We start from the raw sequence: 27,815 nt of genomic DNA, 5'->3' as shown, positions 1-27,815 counted from the left end.
AAGCAGTTACTTTGAAGTTCGACTGTTTTGTTCAGTTTTTCTCACACAGCTTCAAATCAAAATTTACCTCTTTAACAAAACTTACACTGATCATCTCCCCTCATCTCTGATCATTTACTATCAATACTATAAACTCTAATTTATTGATATAGATTCCTCATAGAATTGAAGGTGGGTTTTCATAAATATGTTGTTCCCCTCCATTCATGGACACAAGTATGAAGACATATCCAATTTGGGTAACGGATAACTTATGCTGACTTGATTAAAATGCAGCTTTAAGTAACCTGATAGCACAATAATCTTAATTACTTAATTAAATTAAATTTAGTTATTGAAAACTTTTTAAACACCTTTGCATATATGACTGTTTGCCTTAGAAACACTTTTTGGAAGTTTTTATGGTTAAATTTTGATATAAAAATAAAGGTATCCTATGTAATCTTCTACAGTAATAGGGTGAAAAACCTTACAACATATTACTACTCTATGTACCTTACATAGATTAATGACATGAATAGCTACTATGAATATTTCTACTTTAAGGCAATATACTTGTTTAATGTCTTTTTTTCAGTTAATGAATTATTACAGTTTTCTTAAGAAAGAAAAGGGTAGAAACACATTATTAATACATGATATATTACTGCTAATAGATGGAAAACGTATTTTATCAAGGATTTTAGGGGATCGGGTGTAGAATGTGAAAAGCCAGAATAAAAAATAAACAACTAATTCAGATTTTAAGTAAATACTAAAAGCTATGTCAGAAATTTCTATATATTTAAGCAAAGTCCATGACAAAAATTATGCTTGCATAGGAAAATATTTCTAAGATTTTAAACAAGGTTTTTGTTTTAAACAATATTTGATTTAACAAGTCAAATAAAATTAAATGCATATCTGTGTTTAAATTATACATACATTCAACAGATGTTACTTTGTGACCCTTTATTTAAAAGTATACCACTGACAAGGATTAGCAACACAGGCTGCAAGCTAGGTAGTAAATGAGACTGTTTCCACCTACCACACATATTCAATAGTCTAATTACTTAAAGTCACTTTCCTTAGATGGTTTCGACAAAGGTATGAACCATACAGAAAGCTTTCCTCTCCCCAGCCTGGATTTCTTCCAGATTGGTATATAAAATTGCCCATTCAACATGTATTCTTAGATATGCAATAAAAACTTAACATATCCATGATCTTTCTCTTCAAATATGCATGTCCATAATCCTCCCTATTTCAGTAAACCGTAACTCTTAATTCTCTTAGTTGCTCAAGCCAAAAACTCTGGAGTCATCCCTAACTCTCTCATTCTCACCACTGTTAGATGGTTCTGATCCATCAATGAATTTTAAGGCCTTAAACTTCAAAATATATCCAGAATCTGACTGTTAACTACATTGGCCTAGCTACTGTATTATCTCTCGCGTGGATTATTCCTTTCCACAAGCTTCCTTGTTCTATTCTTCACAAAACAGTCAGTGATACTGCTAAAAATCACTCACTCTTCTGCTTAAAACCCTCTAGTGGCTTCCGACTTCAAAGTAAAAACCAGGGGCACCTGGGTAGCTCAGTCAGTTAAGTGTCCAACTTCGGCTCAGGTCGTGACCTCATGGCTCATGAGTTTGAGCCCCAGGTTGGGATCTGTGATGACAGCTCAGAGCCTGGAGCCTGCTTCAGATTCTGTGTCTCCCTCTCTCTGCCCCTACCCCACTCGTGCTCTGTCTGTTTCTCTCTCTTTCAAAAATAATACATTAAAAACATTTTTCAAAAAAAATTAAAAGTAAAAACCAGTCTGGGTTGGCCTACAAGATTCTATTTCCTACTCCTTTCCCTCTTGTTTAGTCGCTTTAGCCATAGACAAACCAAGCATGCTCCGCTTCAGAGCCTTTTCACTTGCTGTTCCTGGAACATTCTTGCCCTTGATATCCACATGGCTTCTTCCCTATGTCCTTCCGAGACCAACTCCAGGCAACGTTTTTAAAACTGCAAACCAGTCCAACCCCCGCCCCCATTCCATCCCTCTCCTATAATGTAAGTTCTGTGGAAAAGAGTTTTTGGTCTGTTTTGTTCACTATTGTATTCCAAATCCAAAGTAGAACCTAGCACCAGTAATTATTTGTTGAATAAATAAATGAATCCCCAAAGAGTCAGGAAATACCACACCACCACTAACTCAAAATTCTCTCCAGAGAGTGTTTCTGGTATTTATATTTGATGGTATTACTAGGACTTACTTGTTTAGTTTGGCTCCAAGACTGATTCCAAATTTTTGCATACATGGTTTACCAGCAAGGGAAGTATGTATTAACTTGAAAAACTAGCAGTTAATGACTATATTAAAACAAAATAACAACAACCCTCATCCCTTTAATGAGGAATAGTGGAAACAGCAGTCAATTTCAGATCAGGAAACCCAACTTTTAGAGGTGATACTGACACTAATTAGATTACACTTTAACCTCTGCAGGCCTTATTTCTGCATCTGCAAAATTGCTGGATAATTCTGATAATCATTTTATTTCTGTTCTAAAAAATAGTTGTCCTGGATGAAAGCATCTTCCTTTGGTCTTTCATGGTAAAGTTATGTGAGAACTTATTTAAGGAGATAGGAAAAACATTCCAAATTTGGCAAGGATCAAAAGAAACAAAACTTAATTTGTGGGCAAAATTGCAAATGCAAACTTGAAAATTCCCCACGAAAGGAGTATTTTATTTCAGATAATTAGAGAATGAAGGTAGTAGTGAAGAATATAAGAAGCACTGAACTGCAATTAGGGGCTGGGGTTTCACCAGTAAACTCACCATGGAACCATATGAAAGTCCCTTAATTAATCTCAGAGACCCCACCTGTATAATGAGGGGCTTGGTCCAGACCAGTGTTTCCCAAATGCTGGTTGAGGAGTGTAAGAATCAGAGTCCTAGAACTCATCATCAAAGAGTCTGATTCAGTAGTCAAGGTGGGGCTGAGGACATTTTGTGTTTTAAATAAACAACTCATCCAGTATTGATGCAAGTGACTCACAAACAGTGTTGGTTACTAGTCTGGATGATCTCTATACCCCATTCAGATATGTACACATTATGACTTTCGGTAGTACCACGCCTGAATTTCATGTGGTAAAGAACCGATTTCTCATGACTTTCTTAAACACACACTTTCTTCTTCACACAAGGTTTCTTAATCATACTGCCTCAAATACAATTGCAAAGTAACACTGAATTCATTTTATTTTGGCATAATCCTGTTTTGGTATTTTGTTGACTAGCAAATAAAAAAGATCTAAATAAAACAGAGAACATGTACAATTTCTAAGTGTTACCGTGGTACTTAATTAAATCCTTCAAGAGAGTGTTTTTACTCCACTTTTAATGTCAAAACACATAAGTATTTTCTACTTTATCATTTAAAAAACATTTGAGTATTAGTATTTTCAAAGTACATTCATTATTTTAATGCAATGCAAATTTTTTTATTAAAATAATGCTAATAACATTTGTATGAAGCTGTTTTTAATAGCCCTTTTTTAGACCTGAGAAAACGGAGGTTCACAAAGGCTATTTCTTGACCAAGAGAAGAAACGAACATTGAGTCTCCACTGTTATTTCCACATAAAGCTTTAAGCACATTTACATGTTGTCTCCTGTTTGACAACTTTTTAGTGTTGTATCTGTCTTACAGAGGATGAAAATAGGCAAGAGTGGTTACGTAATACCAATAAAATTACCTAGTATTAAGGGGCAAAGCCAAAATTTGTGCTAAGATCTTTTTCTTCTAAGTCATATGTGCTTCTCATTTATATCAGGATGCCTCTAAATATAAATTTCAACATAAGATCATAATAATGTTATTGATGCCTTTACTTGCTCTAAAATTTTCAAGTAAAAAAACCTATATGTAACACCCAAATGCACAAACAAAATGACCAATCCTCTGCCCCCAAATTAACAACCTGAAGCATCAATCTGGCTGCCAAAAAAAGTAGAACCAATGGCTACTAAAAATTTACACAGTACAAAATTTCTGGTTTTTTGTTTTGTTTTGAATTTCCACTTCAATTTTGCAATGCCATTTTGTTTCAATTTCCCTTTATTCAAAATGGTATATCATTTGTTCTCATTCCATTTATAAATTGAGTACAGAGTACTTTGTCGGAATAGATGGAGCTGGACCAAAACAATGCTGTATCACTGCCTTAGGAGCAATAGCAGAACAGTAAGGGGATGAGCTCTCCCATTTTGCTTGTTATGCAACGGAAAAGTCATCATTAAATACCCCCACAGCACATTTGTAGAAATCATGCCAGTCTAATTATCCCTCCACTATAGCACACAGGGTCAACTCACGACTCCCCTACTTTACTATGAAATTATATCTCTCTACAAGTTGGCCATGAAAGCCCTATACGCTTTTAGGCAAGTGATTCATCTCTAGTTACTTTGGCACCAGCCCTGAAAATAAAGGGCAATGCACAACAATGAGGACCTGGGTGTGTAAGAGACAGATATGGTACTCAAAAGATTAAGGTCCTGATACACCTGTTTAGTTGACTTTTTGTTGCTAAAAGATTTCTTTGTTGCAGAATATTTATCTGAAAAAAACACTATACCTGGAGGGATAATTCTACCTGTTATTCCTATTAGCTAAGAACAAGTTGTCTTCACTGCATCTACTTCTCATACGAAAAGCAATCAAATGGGCTTTTTTACAGAACAAAGGCTAGCCTAATATTCTTTAATTTATTGAATCCCATTTATTGTAAGAAACTTTTTGTTGTTTTTTTTTTTTTACAAATAAGATTTCTGAAGATGGGATGCATCTAATAACCTAGATATTAGGCATCTCAGGCTTGGTGACATACAATATGTGGTAACGTGGACATTTCATTAAGAAAAGCATGAATGAGCTGAACAAGTAAACGTTCTACAAAGAACTCCCGAAAACATCCTCACTGCAAAATAAAGCAAATACTCCCCCCCTTCTATAAATCAATATTTGAGAGAGTTCTCTTAAAATTGGGAAAAGTCTAAATGTCTAGCAAAGAATATTTTGGTACTCTAAAACACCGGAAAAAATAGGCCCATGTCACATACAAAATAAATCACTTGACATCCTTGTGATAAGAAATAAAGCTTTCCATATAAAATAAATATTTTGCACGCTGTCCACAATGATGAGAAAACTATTACCAATAGTGTAAAATTTTCAATCATGTTGATGCTTTCTTATAAAAATGACATTAAGTAATTCTTCTGCGTTATTCTCAAGCGCTCTGCCGCTCACACTGTTTGAGTGTGCTTGACAACACACAGCCATATTCCCATCTCCTTGGCTTAATCAGAGATGATAAAAATCTTTGAAGTATTTCTTTGTGACTGTATGAATGTCTGACTCTTCTTTTTACCTCTTATTGATGGGATACATTTCGTATCGAAAGGCTATGATAAAAAAAATTAAAATTGAGTTCATGCATAGGAAAAAATTAATTCAAATTTAAAAAAAAATCAGGAACCTAAGGTAAAAGAACTGGGAGAAGGGAAGGGGGGCACTAATCCTTGGGGAAAGGTAAGGTTAATCAACACAGGACTATGAAGACAGAAAAAAAATTCTTTGTGATTGTAGTGGCTTATAACATTATCATGAGAGTGACACACAACTTTCATCCTCAGTGCCAGCACTGGTGACATTTGGGGCCTGATAACACTCGGCTATAGGAGGCTGTGCTTTACGTGACCACTACTCACCAGATGCCAGCGGCATCCTGCCCTCCACCCCATCAGTTGCAACAACCAAAACTGTTTCATCTGAGGGAAAAACCTGCCCCCTGTCAAGAAACACTGCTCTAACCTTACAGTCACCAACTGGAAAAAAAAAAAAAAAAAAAAGGTTACCCTAGTTTCTCTGAAATCACCTGAAGGGTAGAAAACAATTTTTAAAATCCATTTAAAAACAACACTGATTCAAGTGAATTTTCCAGCTACAGAAGAAAAAGACTGGGACATTTATTTAGTTTTTGCCCAGGAATTTAATTTATAAGGATTTACATAATGGATATTGTAAAAATCTGAAATACCAAATAAAGTCAAATAAAGTATCTTCTTTTTCCCTTATTCATTCTTATTTCCATATGCATTCATAAAATATTACCAATCAAGCAGCTAGAGGTAAGGAAATATATTCATTTTACATTAATGTCATGGATAATATCAGAGATACCGTGACTTCACATAACTTATATTATTTGATATTTACAAAGAATAATTAAGTGTTTAATCTAGGTCAACTATTTTGCTAAATGCTTAATATATATGCATTGTCTCACTGGAAGAAGAGATAAATCTATTTAATATCACTACCAGGATTTACAAAATTCTTAACAGAGGTTTGGTTGTAGCCAATCTTCCTGGTAAACTTTCAAAGAATTTAAATGCCAGTAAAATACAGTAATCAGCATATGAACACAACAAGCCATACACCAGCATGGCACTGATGAAGAGAAGCTGTATCAAAGTCTTGGAGGCTACTAGGGTAACGGTGATGGCTAAATCACCACAAGTGACTGATTAGAGGAGTTCCTGCATTATTCCTAAATGCTTAACTTCTAAGCAAGAAATTTTGGAAAACAAGTACATTCAGAAACCCCAACATAAAAGAGAAAAGGAAGAAAGGTCTTACTATCTAAAAAGCAACAACAAAACAAATACACACTTATACAAAATAAGCACTGGATTCTCTTGATTAATGCGTTTAAAAATTAAGATGAGCTCCCTTATCTTCAACAGCTTTTTTTATTGACATATACTTCACACAAGGTCCAATTCACCATTTAAAATGTTCACCTGAATGGTTTCCAGAACACCTGTCTTGCTGTACAACCATCACCTCTGTCCACTCCAGAACACTTCCATCACCCCAGAAATCCCATACCTGTCAGCAGCTAGCCCCAACATCCCCTCACCAATCACATAGCAATCACTAATCTATCTTCTGTCTCTATATATTTGCCTGTTCTGGATATTTCATGTCATTTTTATGACTGGCTTCTTTCACTTAACATAATGTTTTTAAGATTCATCCATGGTGTAGCATGTAACAGTTCCTTCTCATGGCTGAATAATCCCTTATTTTTTGCAGCAATTAAGTGAAGCATTTCAAATACTGTGTTTAGACATGTCACCTGAAACATTTTCAGCCATTCCTGAAGGCCTGTAGGTGGTTGGACAGATGTAATTCGACGTCGTTGTTGCCCTTGGCCATTGGCTGCTCGCAGGTCTCCAAAAGTTGTTGGTGTTGCTGAACATGGTACAAGTCCAGTGGTACTACAAAAAAACATAAGAGTGGAAACAAAGGTAGGTATTTGTTAAGAATAATGGGCTCTAATTTAAATAAGCATGTGATGTGGCATATGTCAAACATCAACAGAATTATTATTTTTATTTGCTTATTGCCAGAGAGCAAGGATACACAAAATCTATCCGCTATTCTTAGAGCAGGTTTCCTCCCTCCTACATAGCCACCTGTTATTATCCCAGCAATGCTAACTGCAACCACATGACAGAATCTCTATGGCAAAACTGCAACTTGTTGATACATACAAATAATGTTAAAATACTTCTTTAGAAGATACAGGTTCTACCTCTGTTATGACTGGTCTTCAGTGACTTAATTAAATAGAAGTTTAAATTTCCTTCATAAAAAGGGTGTGAAACTTACTAATGGTTTAAAAAATTCATATGTAGAAGCAGTATGCTCATATATTTTAGACATTTCACCACACACATTATTCCTTAATTTTCAACTCAGATGCTTTCTAAATTATTTATAATATTTATCTCTCTCTCTCCAACTTTCCACTGTTATTTATAAAGCTTAGTCTAAATAACATTTGACAGGAACAAGCCTTGATTAGACATGTATTTACTCAAAACAGTAAGTATTGAAAACTTACTATATGATATGTAAAATTGAATCAAATGAGATCATCTGAACACTTTCATAGAATAACTTAAACTCTGAGACATTACAGAAAATAAACCTTCAATTCTGCCACTAGTAAAATCAAAGAGTTAAGACTAAATGATCTATCTCTAAAACTGTCCAACTCTCCTAAAAATGACTAATAGCAGAAAAGTATAGTTATAACCAAGTTATTAATATATTAAACTTTCTTCCTAATTTCAATATATAATTAAATTATTTAATCGAGGTAAATACTGAATATCTCTTTTTTGGAGACATTTGAATAAAAACTTCAGGAAGACTCATAGTTACATTTGTAAAATAATCTTCAATTTATTGAGCTATGATAATAAAGTGTTTTATATCTGAAGAACATACAAATTACAGCCTATTAGCTGAATATCTAAGCTCTGATAAATTACTAATGAAACAATACCCTCAATCCTTTTCTATCCAGCATATTTCATTATTTTGTTAAAAAATGTATTTTAGTCACCAGATTTTACAGAGAAATCTTCGTATCTACCACCTTTAAACCTTTTAATATTATACATCCAAGATAATCTCTAACATACAACAATTAAATCTATTTTCCCATCTATCAATTTTTTTTTTTATGTCTACTTATTTTTGAGAGAGACAGAGAGAGACAGAGCGTGAGCAGGGGAGGGGCAGAGAGAGGGAGACACAGAATCCGAAGCAGGCTCCAGGCTCTGAGCCATCAGCACAGAGCCCAATGTGGGGCTCGAATTCACAAACAGCAAGATCATGACGTGAGCTGAAGTCGGACACTTAACCGACTGCGCCACCCAGGCGCCCCATGCTGGCTATCAAATTTCAGAGGTAAGCTCTGTCTTCCTCTCCAAAATGAAACAGAATGTGATCATAAATTTTCTAATAAGGAAGACAGAAAATCATAGTTTCATTCTTATTATTAGAAAATCTGTCAAAAAAATTAAAAAGCATCAAATATATACTGATAAAGTCTCCAAAAAGACATGGAAATCAATATGCAGTTTGGTTTGCTTTGGTAAGTTATATGTTAAAAGGCTGAAAACAGAACTTGCACATTTTCAGGTATTTTCTCACAACAAAAAGTGAGCAACTAAAGACAAATTTTCTTAAAATGTGTTCTGTAGTAAAAATTCAGCATTTGTTTACAAGCTGCCTTAAACACAACTGAACAATTTAATACCTTTGTCCTGGTATCAGCCATATCAATAGAAGACCAAAATGATATGGTTCACTGCAATCTATACATTAAAAGTAGTACATTTTTAACATTAAACTCAACGTTCTCATCCGAGAAATACTTTCTCAAGACTAGAAGGAAAAAGCAAAAATGAAGTGAAGAGTTTCATGTGTCTATCACCCCACACCCTCTGGTGGAAGTGCCAAACACAGTGAAATTGTCAAAAGGCAAAGGGTAACTAAGAGGGGAACAATTAACATGGGAAATCATACTGAAAGCATTTCTTAAATAACTAAGAGATAGGTTTATTTCTCTCCTCTGCATCATCTCCGCATTTTTTGCATAGAGAACTATTTAATTTTATGATTTCTAAATTTCATAGAAGAGCATTTTAAAAAAGTATTTTCCACAACTGGATGAAGTAAAAATATAAACTCTTTCTTGAGAGAGAGAGAGAGAGAGAGAGAGAGAGAGAGAGAGAGAGAGAGATGCAATCTCTAGCAATTCTCCATCACGGAAACTTAAGTCTGAGCAATGTTAAATTTATTGCATCTTATATAATAAACATAACTCTAAATCAAAATATTTAAGGAAAAAAGAAGAAATGTTACCATCATGAAGTTCTTAGGGCTTCTATAGCTAACTTTTAATCAGTGATTTGAAAAAGTGACAATTATGCAGAAAAGACCAAAAAAGCTCTGAAGATACTTTTGTCATTTAAATTTTAAAATACCACATTCCAAATAACATCTAAAGCCATTTTTAATTGGCTGGGTAATAGATATTGTGCTTAAGTTAGCCTAATTAGCGTGAGAGTGGGAAAAGTTTTATACTGATGCAAAATCCAAAAAATGATGGAATGGTGCACAAAACAAGACTACAATTGTATTTAGTTGTTATGGAAACCTAATTTACTGGTGTGGATATGGATGTGTTAAAAACATAAGATATACCAAGAAAATAAAAGGGGATTCCTAACACAGGAAGATTTAGTTAGTAACTGTGAGTTTTATTTCACTGCTAATAAATGTATCTTCAATTTTGCATATATAAATATCTACCCTAGAGCAGCTGTTGCTATAGTAACAAGATATATTTGCTCATATTCATATTTTAGAACTTACTTTTTAGAATTCCTTAAAAACTGTGATTTAAAAATTCTGCTTATAAGAGAACTTGTGCTTGTGTCTTATTTCAAAGTATTAGTAAGAAAATATAAGCTACAGCAGTAGTCATTCTTCTATTTGGGACTATGTATTTCTCAATGTTCAGTGATCTCAAAATGTGTTACAGAGTCAACAGTACCAGTAACATTATAATTCTACGAGAATAAACTGAAAGAAATGCTTTTGGAATCATCAACTCTTTAAAGAAACATAAGAATCATGAGAGAATCAATTATGGTTAATATTACCTTGTATATTCTGAGACTTTGCATGGTTTCTTTCCCAAAGAAAAAGAGCGGACCTCAGAACCATGGTCCAATTTTCTTTTCATCTATAAGGTAAAGCAAATAAGATAGGTTTAAAAAAAAAATCACCTGTCCAACTGTCTTAACATTAGCATTGGTCCTATTGAAAAATATTTCTTAAATTTTTATAAGCCTAAATTTTCATTAATTAGGCATAGTTAATGTATGTAGAAAATAAATGTTCTATGATTTCTTCTACTAGTTCTACTTTGTTTTACTCTTTGAAGACGAGAAAGGTGATTACCCACCCCCCCAATATTTTGTTCAGAAGAATAGCATATGGTGATTTAAAGACTGATATTCATCATACATATTCCTTGAGAGTCATATATCTTTCATGTTTCCCAGTTTAAGAACACAGGGGGAAATGTCATGTTAACACACACATTGAAGAACCATATTTAACGTATCTCTCTTAGTGATCATCACTTTCCTTTAAAAACGTATTTCAAGATAAAATATACAAAAAAAACTCAAAATTTCAAAACCCGAATGGAAGTAACAGTAACTGAATTTAAAACACATATTTATTATGAAAGTATGAAGAGAACAATGTAAATAAGATGATCTTGAAAAGTAATTATAATAAGGCATAAAGCAATGAATATGGGCAATGAGGAGAGTAAAAAAGTAAATCTGTAACAGGAGAGAGGCCTGGGGATGGTATAATAAAGGTGGAAAAAAGCCATCAATTGATATTTACACAGAATATAACTTCACTGACAGATGCTCACTCAGGACAAAATATTCTAACTTGAAAATTTCAGCAACATCAACAAAAACATTTAAAAAGAACGAATTGTACATCTTGGTAAGGTATATCCAACATCTATACTTTTAAAGTATTTCTTTATGCTATATATGTATAATACCGTAAATACATTCGGAATTGTATGTCAACATCAATATTGAAATATTTATTTTTTTTTATATTTCACCATCTGTTAACTGAGGTCATCTGACTATAGATATGTCATAAAACTAGAAAATAAGATCTAATAAGATGCAACTTTTTCTATTTTGATTTGTGTCTGCTAATTAATTACTGTACTATGGAAAATTATGTGGGGGAGGTAACCCCAGAGTGATAGAGAGCTATCCTCATTTTTAGAATAAGGTAAAAACCCTTGCTTTGCAGCAGACTTAGTTTCTTACCTACTGCCTCACATGGGAACATCATAAAACAGCATGCTGCATTATAAATACTAAAGAGAACCATCAAGACTCTAACAAATTTTGAACCACACTATGGATAATAAAGACATTTTTATCATCATGAAAAAGTCTTCCAAAATACAGTGATGATCTTATGACATCAGGAGCTAGAGTGAGGGTACAGCAAGCTTGTCCACAATTTATGCCTTAGTTCAAGAAATACCTACTGGAAAGAAATGGAATTGGTCTTAATTCAACCCTTCAGAAGTTTCTGTACTCATTACGTTGTTTTAAAGTGATTCCTCTCAAAAACCATTATTTTCTTTCTCCAAATAATTTTAATAAAAGCCAAAAATAAATATATAGGATTTAATATATAGATAGCCACGTGCTTGCATATATATAAATCATAGACACACACGTACACATACACGCAAATGTAGCTCTCAGGAAGGTCAGTCGGTACAGATTACCTTAAAAATCTAGCTTTTTTAATAACTTGCACAGATTCTTATTTTCAAAATTAATATGAGAAACTTTGATATTCATTCTAATTAAGTTGTAATACTGGCTTTCAGAACTTCCCTGGGTATCTTGCAAATACACATTGGTGCAAATGCCATTTGCCACCAAAAGCAAACTTTATTTCCATCTTAGAAATCCTTCAATGGATAAAAATGCCCCAAATACATATCAAGGGAACCATTTGGAAAGGATTTTTATTTTCAGAATATTTTACAAAATAAAGGACTTTCTATAGGACTATAGAAGTCTTTTAAATATTATACTGTTTACTGAAAATCCTGACTTTAGAACCAAACGTTAATTCTGCAATTTTTTAAGGGGCACAGAAAGTAAATACGATCTTTTAAAATAGAAGTCCTAAATATTCTAGTGATTCTAGACTTTAAAAGAGTCAACTAAAGAAAAAGAAAAGAAATATGTATAAGATACAGAAAAATTAAAGGCAAAAGACTCACTAAAAACCAACTAAGGGTAGAGTATTTCCAGGTCAGCATTTAACGGAGCCACATTTCTAAAGTCTAAATATATTTTAGTGGAAAATTCCCGGATTAAAATACACATTTTATTTTAAATTTAAAGCTGTTTACAGCTTACGTTGTCTTTGCATTATTTGCTTACATTCACGATATAAAACCGAATACCAGCCATCCAGCCACCCACCAAAATTAGAGGATACTGCAGCCATCTCTGATGATACAGATTTTCCTTCTCAGGCAGGCACACACACACACAATCATACAACACAGGAAGAAAACAGATTACTTACTTTGTAAAAAATCATTTTGAGTGTGCCGTAGAAACCCATATTTTCTGTATTTTTCCCCTTCAGTGATTCTGTGCCCCCGTGTGTCCGGCTGCTTGGCAGTCTCTGACAATATAAACCTTTTTCAGGTAGGTATGTCACAGATTCTAATGTGGACATGCTCAGGCACGTCAGAAAGGGAAGATTAGGGAGCAGAACCGGCAACAAAACTCCACAGTAAAGGCAAATGCAGCTCAGTATCAAACCGCTTCTCGGGACACACATACATACATGCAGCTTGACTGAGGAGAACTCGAGGGAATAATGAGAGAGAACCGAGAAGATTATTGGAGGAGACTATGCCCTGTCAAAGCCTTGACTGAACAGATTCCTCCCTCAGCAGCAGAGGGATCAGATTACATCTTCCCTTGAACACAGAATGGTGCAGTCCAGGATTCAGCAATGCAGACTGCACATCAATTATATGGTGATCCGCTCCAGGGAACCCGTAAGCACACAACGCACTGAACAGAGGGAGGATGTGGGCAGCAAATGAGCCCGCCCCCACACGACAGCCCCCTTCCCCTTTCAAACTTTCAGGAGATTATTTTGTATTTTGTAAAACCTGCATTTCTGAAGAGTTTTAAATGGCAAGCATCCTTTCCACAAATAAGTGCTTTCAGAAACATTTTGAAAATGGAATATATTTTCCATACAGTCCTCCCAACAGAGGCAGGGCAGGCTATTTCCACTAACTGTTATCCTATTGCAGTCCTGGCACAGACTGATCACATTTTTCAAGTAGCTTAGAAGATACAAAATGAGCAATCCCAAAGGGAGAAATTAAATATTCTTTGTTGGGGGGTGGGGAGGATTTACAATAAAGTAAGCCAGTTTGGAGCTTGGAGCATTTGCAGAAATTATATAATAAGTTCTATCTTAACCTGCATACTTCTTATATTGGCATTTAATGAAAATGTTCCCTATGTTTTTCCATTCCCTTCATTTCAAATATAGTTTTCAAGAAAATTGCCACACTTCATCAGTTCTTGGTAATCATGACAATATCTTAAGACTATCAGACTAGTATTAAGTGTGTAAAGTTTGGCCAAAATGTTTTATTTCTTCAAAGAAAGCAAAAACTGGGCTTATTGGGAGTCCTACCCTTATTTGTTCATTTAATCTTGAGTAAACAGGATGTACTGCACTTCTACCTCCAGAATTACTTTGACAACGTGCATTGCTTACCATTAAAAAGGCATTTTACATAATAATAAATACCAAAGTTTGCCTGAAGGCAACCTTTTTCTCAGAATGACTACTTCACAAATCTAGATATTTTATCTTGCAACTTGCTACACAACTAGCTTCGGGAGGGAGGCAATTGTAAGATTCCTTGGCCCATTATTAAGGGTCTAGTTAATTAACTCCTACCCTCCCCATTAACATTCTTTATTACAAGTAAACTGCGTGCCTATAGTTATTTAAGTACCTAAAATGTTTCTTCAGAAAAAAAGAAATAGTATTTGGACTTAGTACATTTTAATACTCTCTGCTATAGTTAACAAATGACTTTCATTAGGAAAATGATTCTAAATGCTGCATAAAGTAATCTCATAATTTAAAAAATAAATGTTTACCTTTATAACAGACATTAAGTTAGTGTAGTATCTTTTACTTAAAAAAAATAAATGAAATAAGAGAATCCAAAATTTTATGAAGATGTACATCTTGGATTCTTCTGGAAAGTATATTCTATATATTATATTATCTTTTAAAAAAAATTTGACTCTTAAATTCTTGCCCTCAGATACAATATGTACAAGTACCCAGCAAAAAGTTAATTTTCTAAATAAACAATCAGCTTACTTCAAAGGAAAGTTCTTTCTGAAAAGAAGTGTCTCTTGGGGGGTGGGGGGGGAAATCCAACGGTTAGGAAGAGACCCATAAAACCCTTTTGTTAGAAGATTCAGAGCACTCAAGATTTTAAAAAATACAAAGCCAAAAAAAGTGATTTCCCCTCCACCATCAGCCTCCCCTCTGGGCTATCTGAAGAAACTAGCTAATTATAAAATGAACACCTGACATTTTCTCTAAAATTTGTCAGTGGTAACCAGCTTATTAGAGGACAAATGAACTTCCCACCAATCATGTAACAGTATATACCTTGATTACAATTGAAATCATGTCCTGTCTTTAGATGAAGTAACTTTTTCAAATTAAGTCTACTCAGTTGAGGACATAGATCAACTTTAATAAAGCAGGGATACTGCCTCAAAACCTAGGATATTTAAAGAAGAAAATAACGTAATTTTCTATATTCAAAGGGATGGCTCCTTTGTATGGTATGAAGTTAAAGGGACACCTGACCTTCGCAAACATATATTTACATGTAGGTATGTATATTCATGTTTTATTTTTGAATAGGTAAAATATTTACACGATTCAAAAATCAAAATGATAATCAAAAGTATACACTGAAAAGACTTTCTACCACCCCACACTCCCCACATTCCATGGGTCCCATTTGATAATTATTTTTATTAATTTATCCTTTAAGTGAGAATGTAATAAACATTACATAAGTACTCATGAAGATTTTATTTTCCTAATTATTTCAACAATTCTCCCTACTATCTTGTTACAATGTTAATTTGAACCGTGAAGAAAGAATTTGGCAAGCAAAACTAGCCAACTAAATCTCTTACCAGATTTCAAATAAAATAAAAATAATTTTCAATATTCTCTAAAGTTCTATTAATGAATGTTGTGATCTATTAATTTCATCATGATATATATATGAACAAAAGAAAATAAAACCATTCTCCATTCACCCAGCAATTGTACTACTAGGCATTTATCCAAGGGATACAGGTGTGCTGTTTTGAAGGGACATATGCACCCCCATGTTTATAGCAGCACTATCAACAATAGCCAAAGTACGGAAAGAGCCCAAATGTCCATTGACGGATGAATGGATAAAGAAGATGTGGTATATATATACAATGGAGTATTACTCAGCAATCCAAAAGAATGAAATCTTGCCATTTGCAACTGTGTGGATGGAACTGGAGGGTATTATGCTAAGTGAAATTAGAGAAAGACAAATATCATACGACTTCACTCATATGAGGACTTTAAGAGACAAAACAGATGAACATAAGGGAAGAAAAACAAAAATAATATAAAAACAGGGAGGGGGACAAAACAGAAGAGACTCATAAATATGGAGAACAAACTGAGGGTTACTGGAGGGGTTGTGGGAGGGGGGGATGGACTAAATGGGTAAGGGGCACTAAGGAATCCACTCCTGAAATCATTGTTGCACTATATGCTAACTAATTTGGATGTAAATTTAAAAAAAATAAAAAATAAAATTTTTTTAAAAAGCAAAAAAAAAAAAAAAAAAACCCCAAACATTCTCCATTCCTATTTCTGAGAGTATTTACTAAAATACAGATATTTTTATTATTTGTTTATTTGTTTACTTTTAATTTTTGTTTTGAGAGAGAGAGAGAGAGAGAGAGAGAGAGAGCGAGCATGCATGTGGGCAGGGGAGAAGGGCAGAGAGAAAGAGATGGAGAGAATCCCAAGCAGGCTTTATGCTCAGTGCAGAGCCTGCTGAAGGGGTCAATCCCACAACCCTGGGATCATGACCTGAGCTGAAATCAAGAGTTGGATACTCAACCAACTAAACCATCCAGGTGCCCCTAAAATACAGATATTTAAAACTTTATTCAGAGACTTCAGTTTTTCAGTAGTATGAATGAAAAAGCCTTTATGTGTATATCTATCTATCTTTTCTGACCCTTGAGGTAGACAGAAACATTTCAAACTGAGATCAGTCCACAATCTATGTTAAATAAGTTTAGGAAAAAATGTATTTTACGCTTTATGCTAGAATGTTAACTAGTAAGTTCACTGAAAAAAAGACTAGTCAACCATTACTGCTGAGACAATACTTGTGTTTGTCATCCAAATTTTTAGAATCAATACTCAATGTATTAAACATATTTCCACTACAATACACCTTCATGTAATTCCAGCTAAGCAATAAATTTCCCGTTGTGTAAAAAAAATATCTCTTGTGCTGATTGACAACCTGTAAGACTTACTGGAAATCTATCAGCAAGGGGAGTGACTGCTAACTCAGATTCAATGCTCATCTTATCACAACTCCATTGAGCTACGTGTAGGAGAATGGATGAGAGCAGCAACTTAAGAAAGAAAATAAATAAATTAAAAAACAGTACAAACATATGAAGATGTACCGCCTCAGAGGCAAAGCGTCTGGGAAATAAGGTAGTAGAATGATTAACTTGTGAGCTAGCATAAGAGAAATGGTTCTTTCTGAGCAATTAGTTGGGATGACTAAGTTTTTAGAAGGGCAAGTTGTAGTCACTGACAGAAACCAAATTATTCTACCTATAAATAGTGAGAAAAATATAAACAGTCAAGCAGTCTTCACTGAATTATGTATCTTCAGAGAAGTATGTACCTTTATACAGTGTCAACAACGGAAGGAGTAATAGAGTACTTTTCCTCACCTTGGGTCTCAGAGTTATTTCCATTTTAAATAAATTCTTCTATTGCACTCATCATACCTAAAAATTATTGTCATTATTTTTATATATCTTTCTCCACTACTATCTACTCCTTGAAGGCTCCCATCTTATTCTAGGACACAATAGAAAAATGATACATAACAAAAATTAATGTTTTTGAATAACTGGCCATACGAATAAATAGTAGCAACCAGGACATCATTTTTCTAAAGCATAAATATGTTATACTCAGTACTAAAAAGTCTTATCCATTGTACTAGAATTGATGATATTATACTATTATTGGTTCTTTTCATTATCTTGCTAACATTTAAAAATTTACTTCCATTTTATAATAACAGAATGTGTTTATATGTCAGTGATTTTCTTTATTATCAAGACAACATTTTTCACTCTGATATTACACTAGAAAAACTACCTACCACAACAATTGGCTGTCTTGCCCAAGCATAGAATTTAAATTAGAGACAGCTCAAACTTTCAACATCAAAGGAATGCCAAGCATACTGAAGCTAAAACAAACTTTTTGAAATCACACTAACCCACTGTCATTAACTTTCTGGGATGTGAGTTCTTACTAAAAGGTTCACAACTGAAACTGGCAAGTTAATAGTTTGTCATATCACGGTATTGTCGATTAAAATAATATGTACGCCCAGCATCTACATTTTCCCTAATGCAAGTAGGTGGCAGTACTGATCAATAAGCTATTTTCCAGTCTTATTCATTAATTAAGCATTTATTTAGCAACCTAGAATTTGTCAGGCACAGGAGAGTATGCAATTAAGCAAATGTTTTTCTTCCTCCACTGAATTTAAGACACAGAATAGGGTAATATACACACTTCTGACTCTTAGAATTCACGTTGATATTAGTTCAAAACCAGTTATTTGAGAACATGTAAAATAAAACAAGGTAAGCCAGATTTAGTTTGAAACTATCATCCAAGTAAACAAATAGTGAAATATTACTGTAAATCAAAATGCAAATCAAAATATAGCTAAGACTGCTTTAAATAATTTTTAAGATAACTATAATTTTAGGAGTGGTACTTTTATAAATTTTTCTTTTTCTTGAAGTTTCTGGTATTTATAGCTCTCTTTACAAAAATACAGTCCTTGAGGATTTGACACAAATAAACTGCAACATTAATTCAAGCAGTAAAAGCTTTTTTCATCCCTTCTAATTGGGCCAAATTAGTTATCTGATAAACATATGTGCAAGTACATATATATACACACATATATACATATGAGATGCAAGTTAAGAGTTTCATTTATCAGAGCTACAGAAGAAAACAATAAAGATGGGAATTTTGCTTGTTTGCTCTGCTAAAATTCATATTGTGGTAGAGCTATCAGATTTAATCCATGCACCAAAACGTTCCTTATAATATCTCTATACAGATGGGCAATACCTGCAATAATTGACAAAGTAAGTCACTCTGGAATGTATCCTGACTTCTTTAGAAATCAATTCATCTTTACATCTCATGCTTCAAATTCAAAATCAACCATCAGTATGTTGAATTCATATCCAAAAGTTCCTTCTCAAAATTTTGTTGTAATTGCTTTATAGTAACCCTTCAGCAAAGTAAGGAAAATATCATGAGAAACTATAAAAATAAGGTTGATTTCAAGAAAAATAAAACAGCAAATATAGAGAAGGGATGAAATCAATATTCTCTCAATAGAAGACCTAGAACTCTATTCACTCTTCTACTTTCTTTATCCAGTTCCATATTTACTGCTGCTGGTTGTGATGTTCAAATACATTTACCTACTCGGAAAAAAAAAATTTCTGCAGGTGTGCTATATCAATCTTATATTTTAGTATTAAAATAGCCTTTTGTTTCAAGGTTTGTTTAAAATTCTGGAATTAATGTCTTAAATAAGTCACAGATTAGTCATGACTTAAATTTAGTTATGACCAAAAAGTTTTGAGAAAGGGGCTAAAAGCTAAGAAGTAAAAAAAGTTGTACATACTGAGTCAACAACAACAACAACAACATTAATAGCAGGAAGCCATAACGTTTAGAACTAGAAGAGAACTTGGAAGTCATCTAATCTAGTTCTCCTTCATTTATGAAATGAACATGGGGTTTGGAATTGGAGAAACCTGAGTTTAAACACCAGCTTTGCTGTTATTAGAGTGGAACCTCCGTAGGGGTTGACCTTTTAGGAGTTCTAGTTTTTGTAATGGTAATTACCGCCTATCAACTTTACTAACCTAGCCCACAGAGTCATTGTGAGGACCTAGTAGATGCTCAGCATATAACAGATATCCTATAAAATAATAACTGCTATTAACAGTTATTAGGTGAGGGTAGAGAATTAAGTGTCTTGCTCAGGGTTATACAGCTGTATTAGAACCTTAGACTCAGGTCCCAAGTTCACTACTTACTAATTGATTTCCATTAGATACGTGATGGCTCAAGCAAGTTAGGCTCAAAAAATCAGACATTGCTAAAGAAGGAAGCAAAAAGTTATATTTTGCAAACAGCAATTGCATATGCAAACTATGATTAAATCTTGATTATTCAGTTCATGGAATGATTATCTAGATCCATCTGACTGTGCTTCTGCTACATGTGGGAAATCTGAGGCAAAGACATGGTGACAGGGAAAAGGTGACAGAAACTGAAAGATTTAGGTTAAAAGAAATCAATTAAAAAATAATCACTTATATCCCAATATCTACAAAATGCTGAGGACAAATAAAACATTACAGTAACCTTTCTCCCCCGCCAAGATACTTAAAATCCAGCTGGCAAGACAAGAAACAAATAGAGAACAGTATCTATCAAGTGCCAAATTGGGTAGTGTAGGAGGTCAGAAAATGAAGAAATCATTCAAATAGAAAATCTCATATAAAATAGTCTTGCTTCTGAGTTTGGTAGCAAACAGAAGTTTTTTTAGATGTTAAGGAAGAAAAAGGAAATTATCATCTGTGGACTAAAGACATGTGGAAATAACACTATCACTACCTTGAAGAATTAACATATGTAAGACTTGTAGTACTCACTCACTGGTCTTATAAGGTGCATTAAGGAGTAAACTATTTACCAACACACCTACTAATCCAAACATTTAATATTACAGTTAAAATATTCTTTAATTTACCAGTAACGGTTTCTTCAAAAGTACTTTCTGCCATGACTCATTCTCCCATTTTAGGGATAATATGTGTCCTTCTGTACAAGGAGAACTTTACTGTGTGGGCGTAAAGACTGTTGACTTTTTATTTAGTTATAAACACTGACTAATAAGGGGTCCTTCTGTTTCAATAGGCACTCCTACCACATCATATACACAAACAGCTTGTACTTTTGAATATAGGGGGGAATGAAGAGACTTCAGAAATAAACATTCATTTAAACATGATAATCTCCCAAAAACTTGATGAAAAGACAATAAAAAATGTAATTCAGGGCAGTAGGGTACATGATTCATTGATTTTCACCAATATGTGGGGAAAGGACCTCTGGTATTCAAAAGTGCATGACATACTTGGAAAATTAAACAGTTTGTCTTGCTCTCCTCCGAACCCTTTCTCCCCATGTCCTGCCTCTCCAGCCCCCAGACTCAAAGCCTCCTTTTAAGGAAGTCTTAAGGAAAACACTTCATTGTAGAGCATTCTAGCTCACCGTGTAACTGTTCATCATGTAAAGAACTAGGGGAAGGGCTACTGTAAAGTAGAAGGTATGTGAGATTCAAACACATGATATAAAGTATGGTCCAATGTAAAATATATATGCAAATATTTAAGTGTGTGTGTGTGTGTGTGTGTGTGTGTGTGCGCGCGCACACACACACACACACACACACAAAGAAAAGCCTATGTAAATATATTAAAATATTCACAATGGTCATCTAAGAGGCTTAATAAGAGATTTTCCCTCTTTTTTCTTACCTGTCAACAAACAAGTTCACTTGCATAACCTTTTGAACCCAGTATGCGCCAACAACTGTTTTAGGCTCTAGGTATAAGGTGGCAAACAATGCAGGTGAGCTCTCTACTCCCCTATAGTGTAACATTCCAGGGCGGGGTGGGGGAGAAGTCATCTAATAGGCAAACTAATACATGACTAAGATAATTTCATATAATGCTTAGTTCTAAGAGAGAAATCAAACAGGGTGCTATGAAAGAAGTAGGTAGCTAGGGTAGTAAAGAAGTGTGGCTAATTTTGAATGGCATCACCCGGGAAACAACTTTTAAGTCAAAATGATAGAGTAGAGCCTGGGATCCGCAAGAATAAGGCCAGTCTAGCTAAGATGAAGTGACTGGTACACGATGAAGTCAGACAGGTAACCAAGGACCAGATCATGTAGGATCCTGTAGGTCATGGTCAAGAGTTCAGATTTAATTGTGAAGTCATTACAGGATTTTCAGGATAAGAGTAAATACAACAGAACTTCTGTATATATTTTTGCCTATATAATTTTTTATATTTTCAAAAATATATATAAAATTAAATATTGCTTACAAAGTAATTCTCAGTTACTGATTAAAGAAGATATAACTCTTCAACTCTTTCGTGCAGCAATTACTTTCATTTCCCTCACACTTACTCTCAAACTCAGCAGCTATCCCAAAAGATTCCTAAACTTGGAAAAGAGAATTATACTACTTTATTAGGCTACACCATGTGCCAAGCACTATTGTAAGTCTTTATATGTCATAACTCAATTCTATAAGAATGAAGGAGTATCTACTGCATCATATCTCTATTACCTTGTTCTTCTATTCTCTATGTTCTGATTTTATCCTTACATTTAATAATTTACTTTTTTTGAGAAAGACACTGATGTTGGGCTCAGATCTCTATAGATGGACAATGCATCCAGCCTTATTATAACAAATGTCTATAATGGTAAATGATATGGTTACCTTTAGTTATTAGAGACAAAAGGATTTTACCCATGGTACACTTTTTAAGACTGCTTATCTGTGATCATAAAAAAAAATTCCAGAACATAACCACAGAATCTCAAAGTTGGAAAAAGCCTTCAGCTAAAGCTAAGTACAGCCTCAGGTGCAACCCTACTTATTAGGTACACTCTCATTAGCATGTTGTCACACAAGATCTGCTTAATCTAAAATACACATTATTCTCAACTCAGTAATCTTTTATTGGTTGGCTTCCCAATTTTGATAATTATGTCCCATTATAAAATTTGGCTAGCAGATACATAAAGTCCAGATTCAAACTTATTGTATTTTTTAAAATATAGCATCTCTTCTCATCTCAATCATCTTACGTATTTTCCACAAGAATTTAAACTGAGAAGGGATAACTTTAATCTTTTAAAACTCTAGTTATGAATCAAAGTCTGTGGACTTAAACTTACTTCACTTCTTCAAAAACACTTATTAATTCCATATTGGTGCGAGGCCAATATGAAACATAAATCACACCAGGTTCTTGCTCTAGCATCATGGTGATCTTTAATCAATTCTTTACTTATTTTCGAGTACCTTGCCTGCTCTTTAAGTATTTGTTTGATGCAGCTGTCAAGTAAGGAGAGAAGAACCCAGTAATCATGCCCCCACTACACTTAAAAAGGAGAATTCTAAAGAGTCATTTCAGAAACATCAAATTATATTTTAAAGCAATACTTTAAGAAACTGCATTCTTTGCTTTGAAAGAATCTAGAATTATCTGACTAGCATAACATCTACATGATCCCCTAACTTTTTAGGAGATTTCAACAGACTATAAAGTTTCAGTAAATAAAAGCAGAGTACAAAGAAAGATTACTAGAAATAGATGGGTCATGAGTAAGGTTTGACATAATTTTTGCCTGTCATGGAAATATTTTCAAAATAACTGTTAATGTGAAAAGGTATATGATTTATGGTAGTTTTTTTTATTTGCAGTGAGTTTAAGGTCAACAGTCAGGAGCACTTTAACATCTTGGCAAAACTATTAGAATAGAAATATTTTATTTATAGGGCACCTGTGTGGCTCAGTCATTTAAGCATACAACTTCGGCTTAGGTCATGACCTCACGGTTGGTGGGTTCGAGCCCCACGTCGTCGGGCTCTGTGCTGACAGTTCAGAGCCTAGAGCCTGCTTCGAATTCTGTGTCTCCCTCTCTCTCTGCCCCTCCCCTGCTTGCACCCTGTCTCTGTCTCTGTCTCTCCATCTGTGTCTCTCTGACTCTCTCTCTCTCCCTAGAATAAACATTAAACATTGTTTTAAAAAGATATATTTTAGGGGTGCCTGGGTGGCTCAGTTGGTTAAGCTTCCAACTTCGGCTCAGGTCATGATCTTGAGATTCGTGAGTTCAAGCCCCGCTTCAGGCTCTGTGCTGACACCTCAGAGCCTGGAGCCTGTTTTGGATTCTGTGTCTCCCTCTCTCTCTGACCCTCCCCGTTCATGCTCTGTCTCTCTGTCTCAAAAATAAACGTTAAAAAAAAATTAAAAAGATATATTTTAAGTTCACTTTCTTTATTAAATTTCTTTAATATTTAAGAACATATTTATCTATAAATACTCAAGGCCTCCAAATGTTTAAAAACTAACTTTGAAAGTTTGCCGCACTTGATACAGGATTCTAAAATGTTCTTTCTGCAGGATGGGTATCATGAGTTTCCTTCCAGTTGTGTGAACTCATGGTATGTAATCATGGCACAATGACTACTAAACAAATGTGCATTACAATTTAAGATCTGCTCTGTGCATACAGCTGGTGTGTTGAGAACTGCTACATGGTGATTTGAGAACACTTTAAGAAATTGAATCTTAAATTCTTTTTAACTGAGTCAATACATGTTCAAACTTTTACAATATGAAAAAAAAAATCCTATGAGGAATAGCTTAAATCTACCAAATTACATGAAGTCAAAGCTAGCAAAAAGATGTTGAACTACAGAAAATTCTTTAAGTTGTAATATTTTGTTAGCCTTTGTGATAAAGACATGCGCACACACACACACACACACACACACACACACACCCCTGTCTTCATTTTCAGACATTCCTTAAAAGTTATTCTATCAAGAGACAAAACAACATACTAAGAACTTAGAATAACTTTCAAGAGATGTTAAATAAAGACAGGTTAATCATCATGATCACAATGTAAAGGGCAGATTAAAATTAAATGGTATTTTTCAGATATTTTTATTTAACTAGCTTTTATTAAGCAATTGCAATAAGCAGATTTTGTTACTGGGAGCCTGGGTGGCTCAGTCAGTTAAGCATCCAACTCTTGATTTAGGCTCTGGTCATGATCTCATGGTTCATGGGTTTTGGCCTGCTTGGGATTCTGTCTCCCTCTCTCTCCACCCCTCCCCTGCTTGCTCTCTCTCTCTCTCTCTCTCTCTCTCTCTCTCTCTCTCTCAAAATAAATAAACATTAAAAAAAAGATTTTGTTAGACCAAGATGTCATTTATACTCCACCAATTCATTTATTTCAAAGACTTTAACTTTGTGAAATGTACTGTACTTGTTTTTCTATATAGGGAACACAGAAAAAGGAAATTATGTGAGAAAAATTTATGGGGAGCCTCTAACCTCAAATTCCACTGTAATATTATGAGTCTCATCCAAATGAATCCTGAGTCATATAATGGTTCTCTATTTTCTAAACAATGAAACAAGATGGGAGAAGAAAACCAAACAGTGATTCAAACATTTTATTTTGGTAGTTCTAGATCTGCTGCATTCAAGAAATATTTAGCCAGGGTTACTAAAAGCCAGACACTAAGCAAAAAGAATGAAAAACTGAGCAAGATGTAACCTCTACCCTGGAAGAACTCCCAATTCAGGAGGAAGAAGAGACAAGTCAATAAAAAAAAAAAAAAAATGACGAATCAATATAATTGATGGATGAAATTGCTCAATTTATATGACAATGCATAGAGCTAGAAAGAGGAAGAGATATTTTCAAGAAACACAGATGGCAATATTTTAAACCTAAGAAAAAAGGAAAAACAAACACTACATTTAATCTGATTTGAATACTCCTTAACTGCCCACCATCAAAAAATACTGTAAACTAGTCAAACTTGAATAAGCAACTCTTTAAAAAAAAAAATTTCTCTTAAGAAAATGAAGTATACACAGAAGAGAACTTCAGGCACTCTTCTAGGTACTTACATAAACTCATTGAAACTGTCTAACAACCCTGTGAAATAGGTACTATTATTATCCCATTTTACAGATGAGGAAACAGACACAGAGAGCTTAAGTAACTTCTCCCCAAGGTTAGACAACTAAGTAGGGTGGCTAGGATTTGAACACAGGCAAATCTTGGTCTCCAGTTTACAGAAAATGAAATAGTGTTTTCTACATACATAGCAAGAAGTACTGGTAGTTAAGAAATCTCTAGGATGTTTCCCGAGCTGTTTCAGTACCCAAATATGTGATTATAGATGAGATCTATGTTAGAATCACAGCAGACATTGAGAAAGAAGAGACAAACTAGGTAGCTAATTGTGTACTCTGATACACTTTACTTCCGGGAATTCACCAAGAGCAGCCTGACAAAGAATTAATACACCACTGCCAATGCCCCCTTGGTGAAGAACTGCTCCCATTATCTTTGACATTATATTGAAGGTAGGCAGCCATCAGTAGGCACAGTGAAAGAAAATCTATCTGATGAACAGTGTTTACGATAATACATGGGTTTGCTTCCTTTCCTAACCCCCTCCCCCGCCAAGAACCATAGCCTACCCTCCTCACTCCCTCATGTCCTATACTTTGTATCTCTAAAACATGAAATAATGAAAAAAAGCTGAGAACAGAATACACCAAAGTATCTCATTGGAAAGTCCTTTTGAAAGGGCTAATAGTCTTTCACCCTTACCCAAATGATCTGAACATGATAGAAAACTGATGAAAGTTATGTATCATAACACTAAAGAAATTGTTTTAAATGCTTATCACAACCCCACAACACTTAATTCCCTTAAGTTCCCTTAAAAGGGTATTAAGACTTTTACTTGATTTTGAATCTTTTAGTTTAATAGACTAAAAATACCTAACTTATTAATACGTAGTAGTGTTGAGGGGGCGCTTTTTGGAGTATGTATCAAATATGCTTCAAAATGCAGTTATCACTTTATCACTTTGGCCCTGTTTCTTAATTTCATCACTCAGATCTTTTTTTAAGGAACAATCCATCTTTAGTATCAGTTTGATCCATGTGTAGTTATCACTTCCTAGGAGCAAACATCAGTGTTGATAACACACGCCTATCTCTGTGATTCTATCCTACACTGTTTCAACTATCTCCAATTGTTATTCTACCTGGGATACATAATTAAAACAAATATAGATTTATATGGTTATTTTGATTTCCCACACTCATTCATTCAACAGTATTTATTTGGGTGTCTATTACACATAAGTTAAATTAAGTATGGTCTCAGCTTCATGGCTACAGTTTACAGTGTAGTAAGAGAGGAAGACAAACAAAACAAAGCCAAAGTAAAATTGTGGTAAATGCTATAGAGTTTTAGAAAAATGTGTAGTGTTAAGGTTTTGACCTATTCTAGAGGTTCAGAGAAGAGAAGTCTTCTTCAGATAAGAAGAAGCAGTCTCTTCAGAGAAGAGAAGCAATGACTAAAGTGTGTTGTGGTGGGGGAAGGGCACCCCTAATGGCTGCAAGGCACAAATAAAGGCTCTATGGCAAGTGCAAAATGAGGTTAAGAGAAGTAGATAAGGGCTAGATTATGCAAGACCTCATAAAGGATTTTGGTCTTTACCATAAGAGTAGTGAAAAGCTAATGCTGCATGTTAGTGAAGGGAAAGAAATAATCAGATACGCCTCTTGAAAAATCATTCTAAATGTAGTATTAAAAACAGAACGGAAGTGAGAGTGGATGTGGAGAGACTATGTGAGGAATTTATTCCACCAGGCCAGGCAAGAGATAACAGTGGGTTAGACTACCTAGGTGCAACAAGAGACGGGTAGAAGTGAACAGTTACAAGACATTTAGGACATAAAACTAATAGGATTTGATGACAGACTGACTAGTCATGAAAAGTAAAGGAGGAATTATTAAAGATGACATTTAGGTTTCTTATGGTTCTTAGGTTCTTAGGTTTCCCACTGGATGGGACATGAGAGAGGATACTAGACAAGAGTGTTTGTTTGCTTTTCCTGGGGTAGGGAGGATCACGAATTCCATAGTTGGTCATATTTGATTTGAGGTGTCTTTGAGACATCCAGGTGAGGCTA

General features: G+C 34.3%; 1 protein-coding gene across 4 annotated transcripts in view; it reads right to left on the bottom strand.

The window, feature by feature from the left end:
* FBXW7 (F-box and WD repeat domain containing 7) overlaps positions 1 to 27,815 on the bottom strand; it is a 226,786-nt gene that overhangs the window by 19,873 nt on the left and 179,098 nt on the right. For 3 of the 4 annotated variants that reach the window (XM_043567489.1, XM_043567480.1, XM_043567499.1), the window contains 2 exons: positions 10,576 to 10,658; positions 7,188 to 7,329 (listed from right to left, as the gene is read on the bottom strand). In XM_043567489.1, the coding sequence (XP_043423424.1) occupies positions 7,188 to 7,329; positions 10,576 to 10,658 (225 nt within the window). Of the gene's footprint in view, positions 1 to 7,187; positions 7,330 to 10,575; positions 10,659 to 13,078; positions 13,504 to 27,815 lie in introns of those variants that run through there. The other variant, XM_043567497.1, reaches the window with a different exon arrangement.

Source organism: Prionailurus bengalensis, chromosome B1, assembly GCF_016509475.1.
Source record: "Prionailurus bengalensis isolate Pbe53 chromosome B1, Fcat_Pben_1.1_paternal_pri, whole genome shotgun sequence".
Classification (NCBI taxonomy): domain Eukaryota; kingdom Metazoa; phylum Chordata; class Mammalia; order Carnivora; family Felidae; genus Prionailurus; species Prionailurus bengalensis.
Note: the sequence above shows the minus strand (reverse complement) of the source record. Positions and strands in the feature narration are given on the sequence as shown.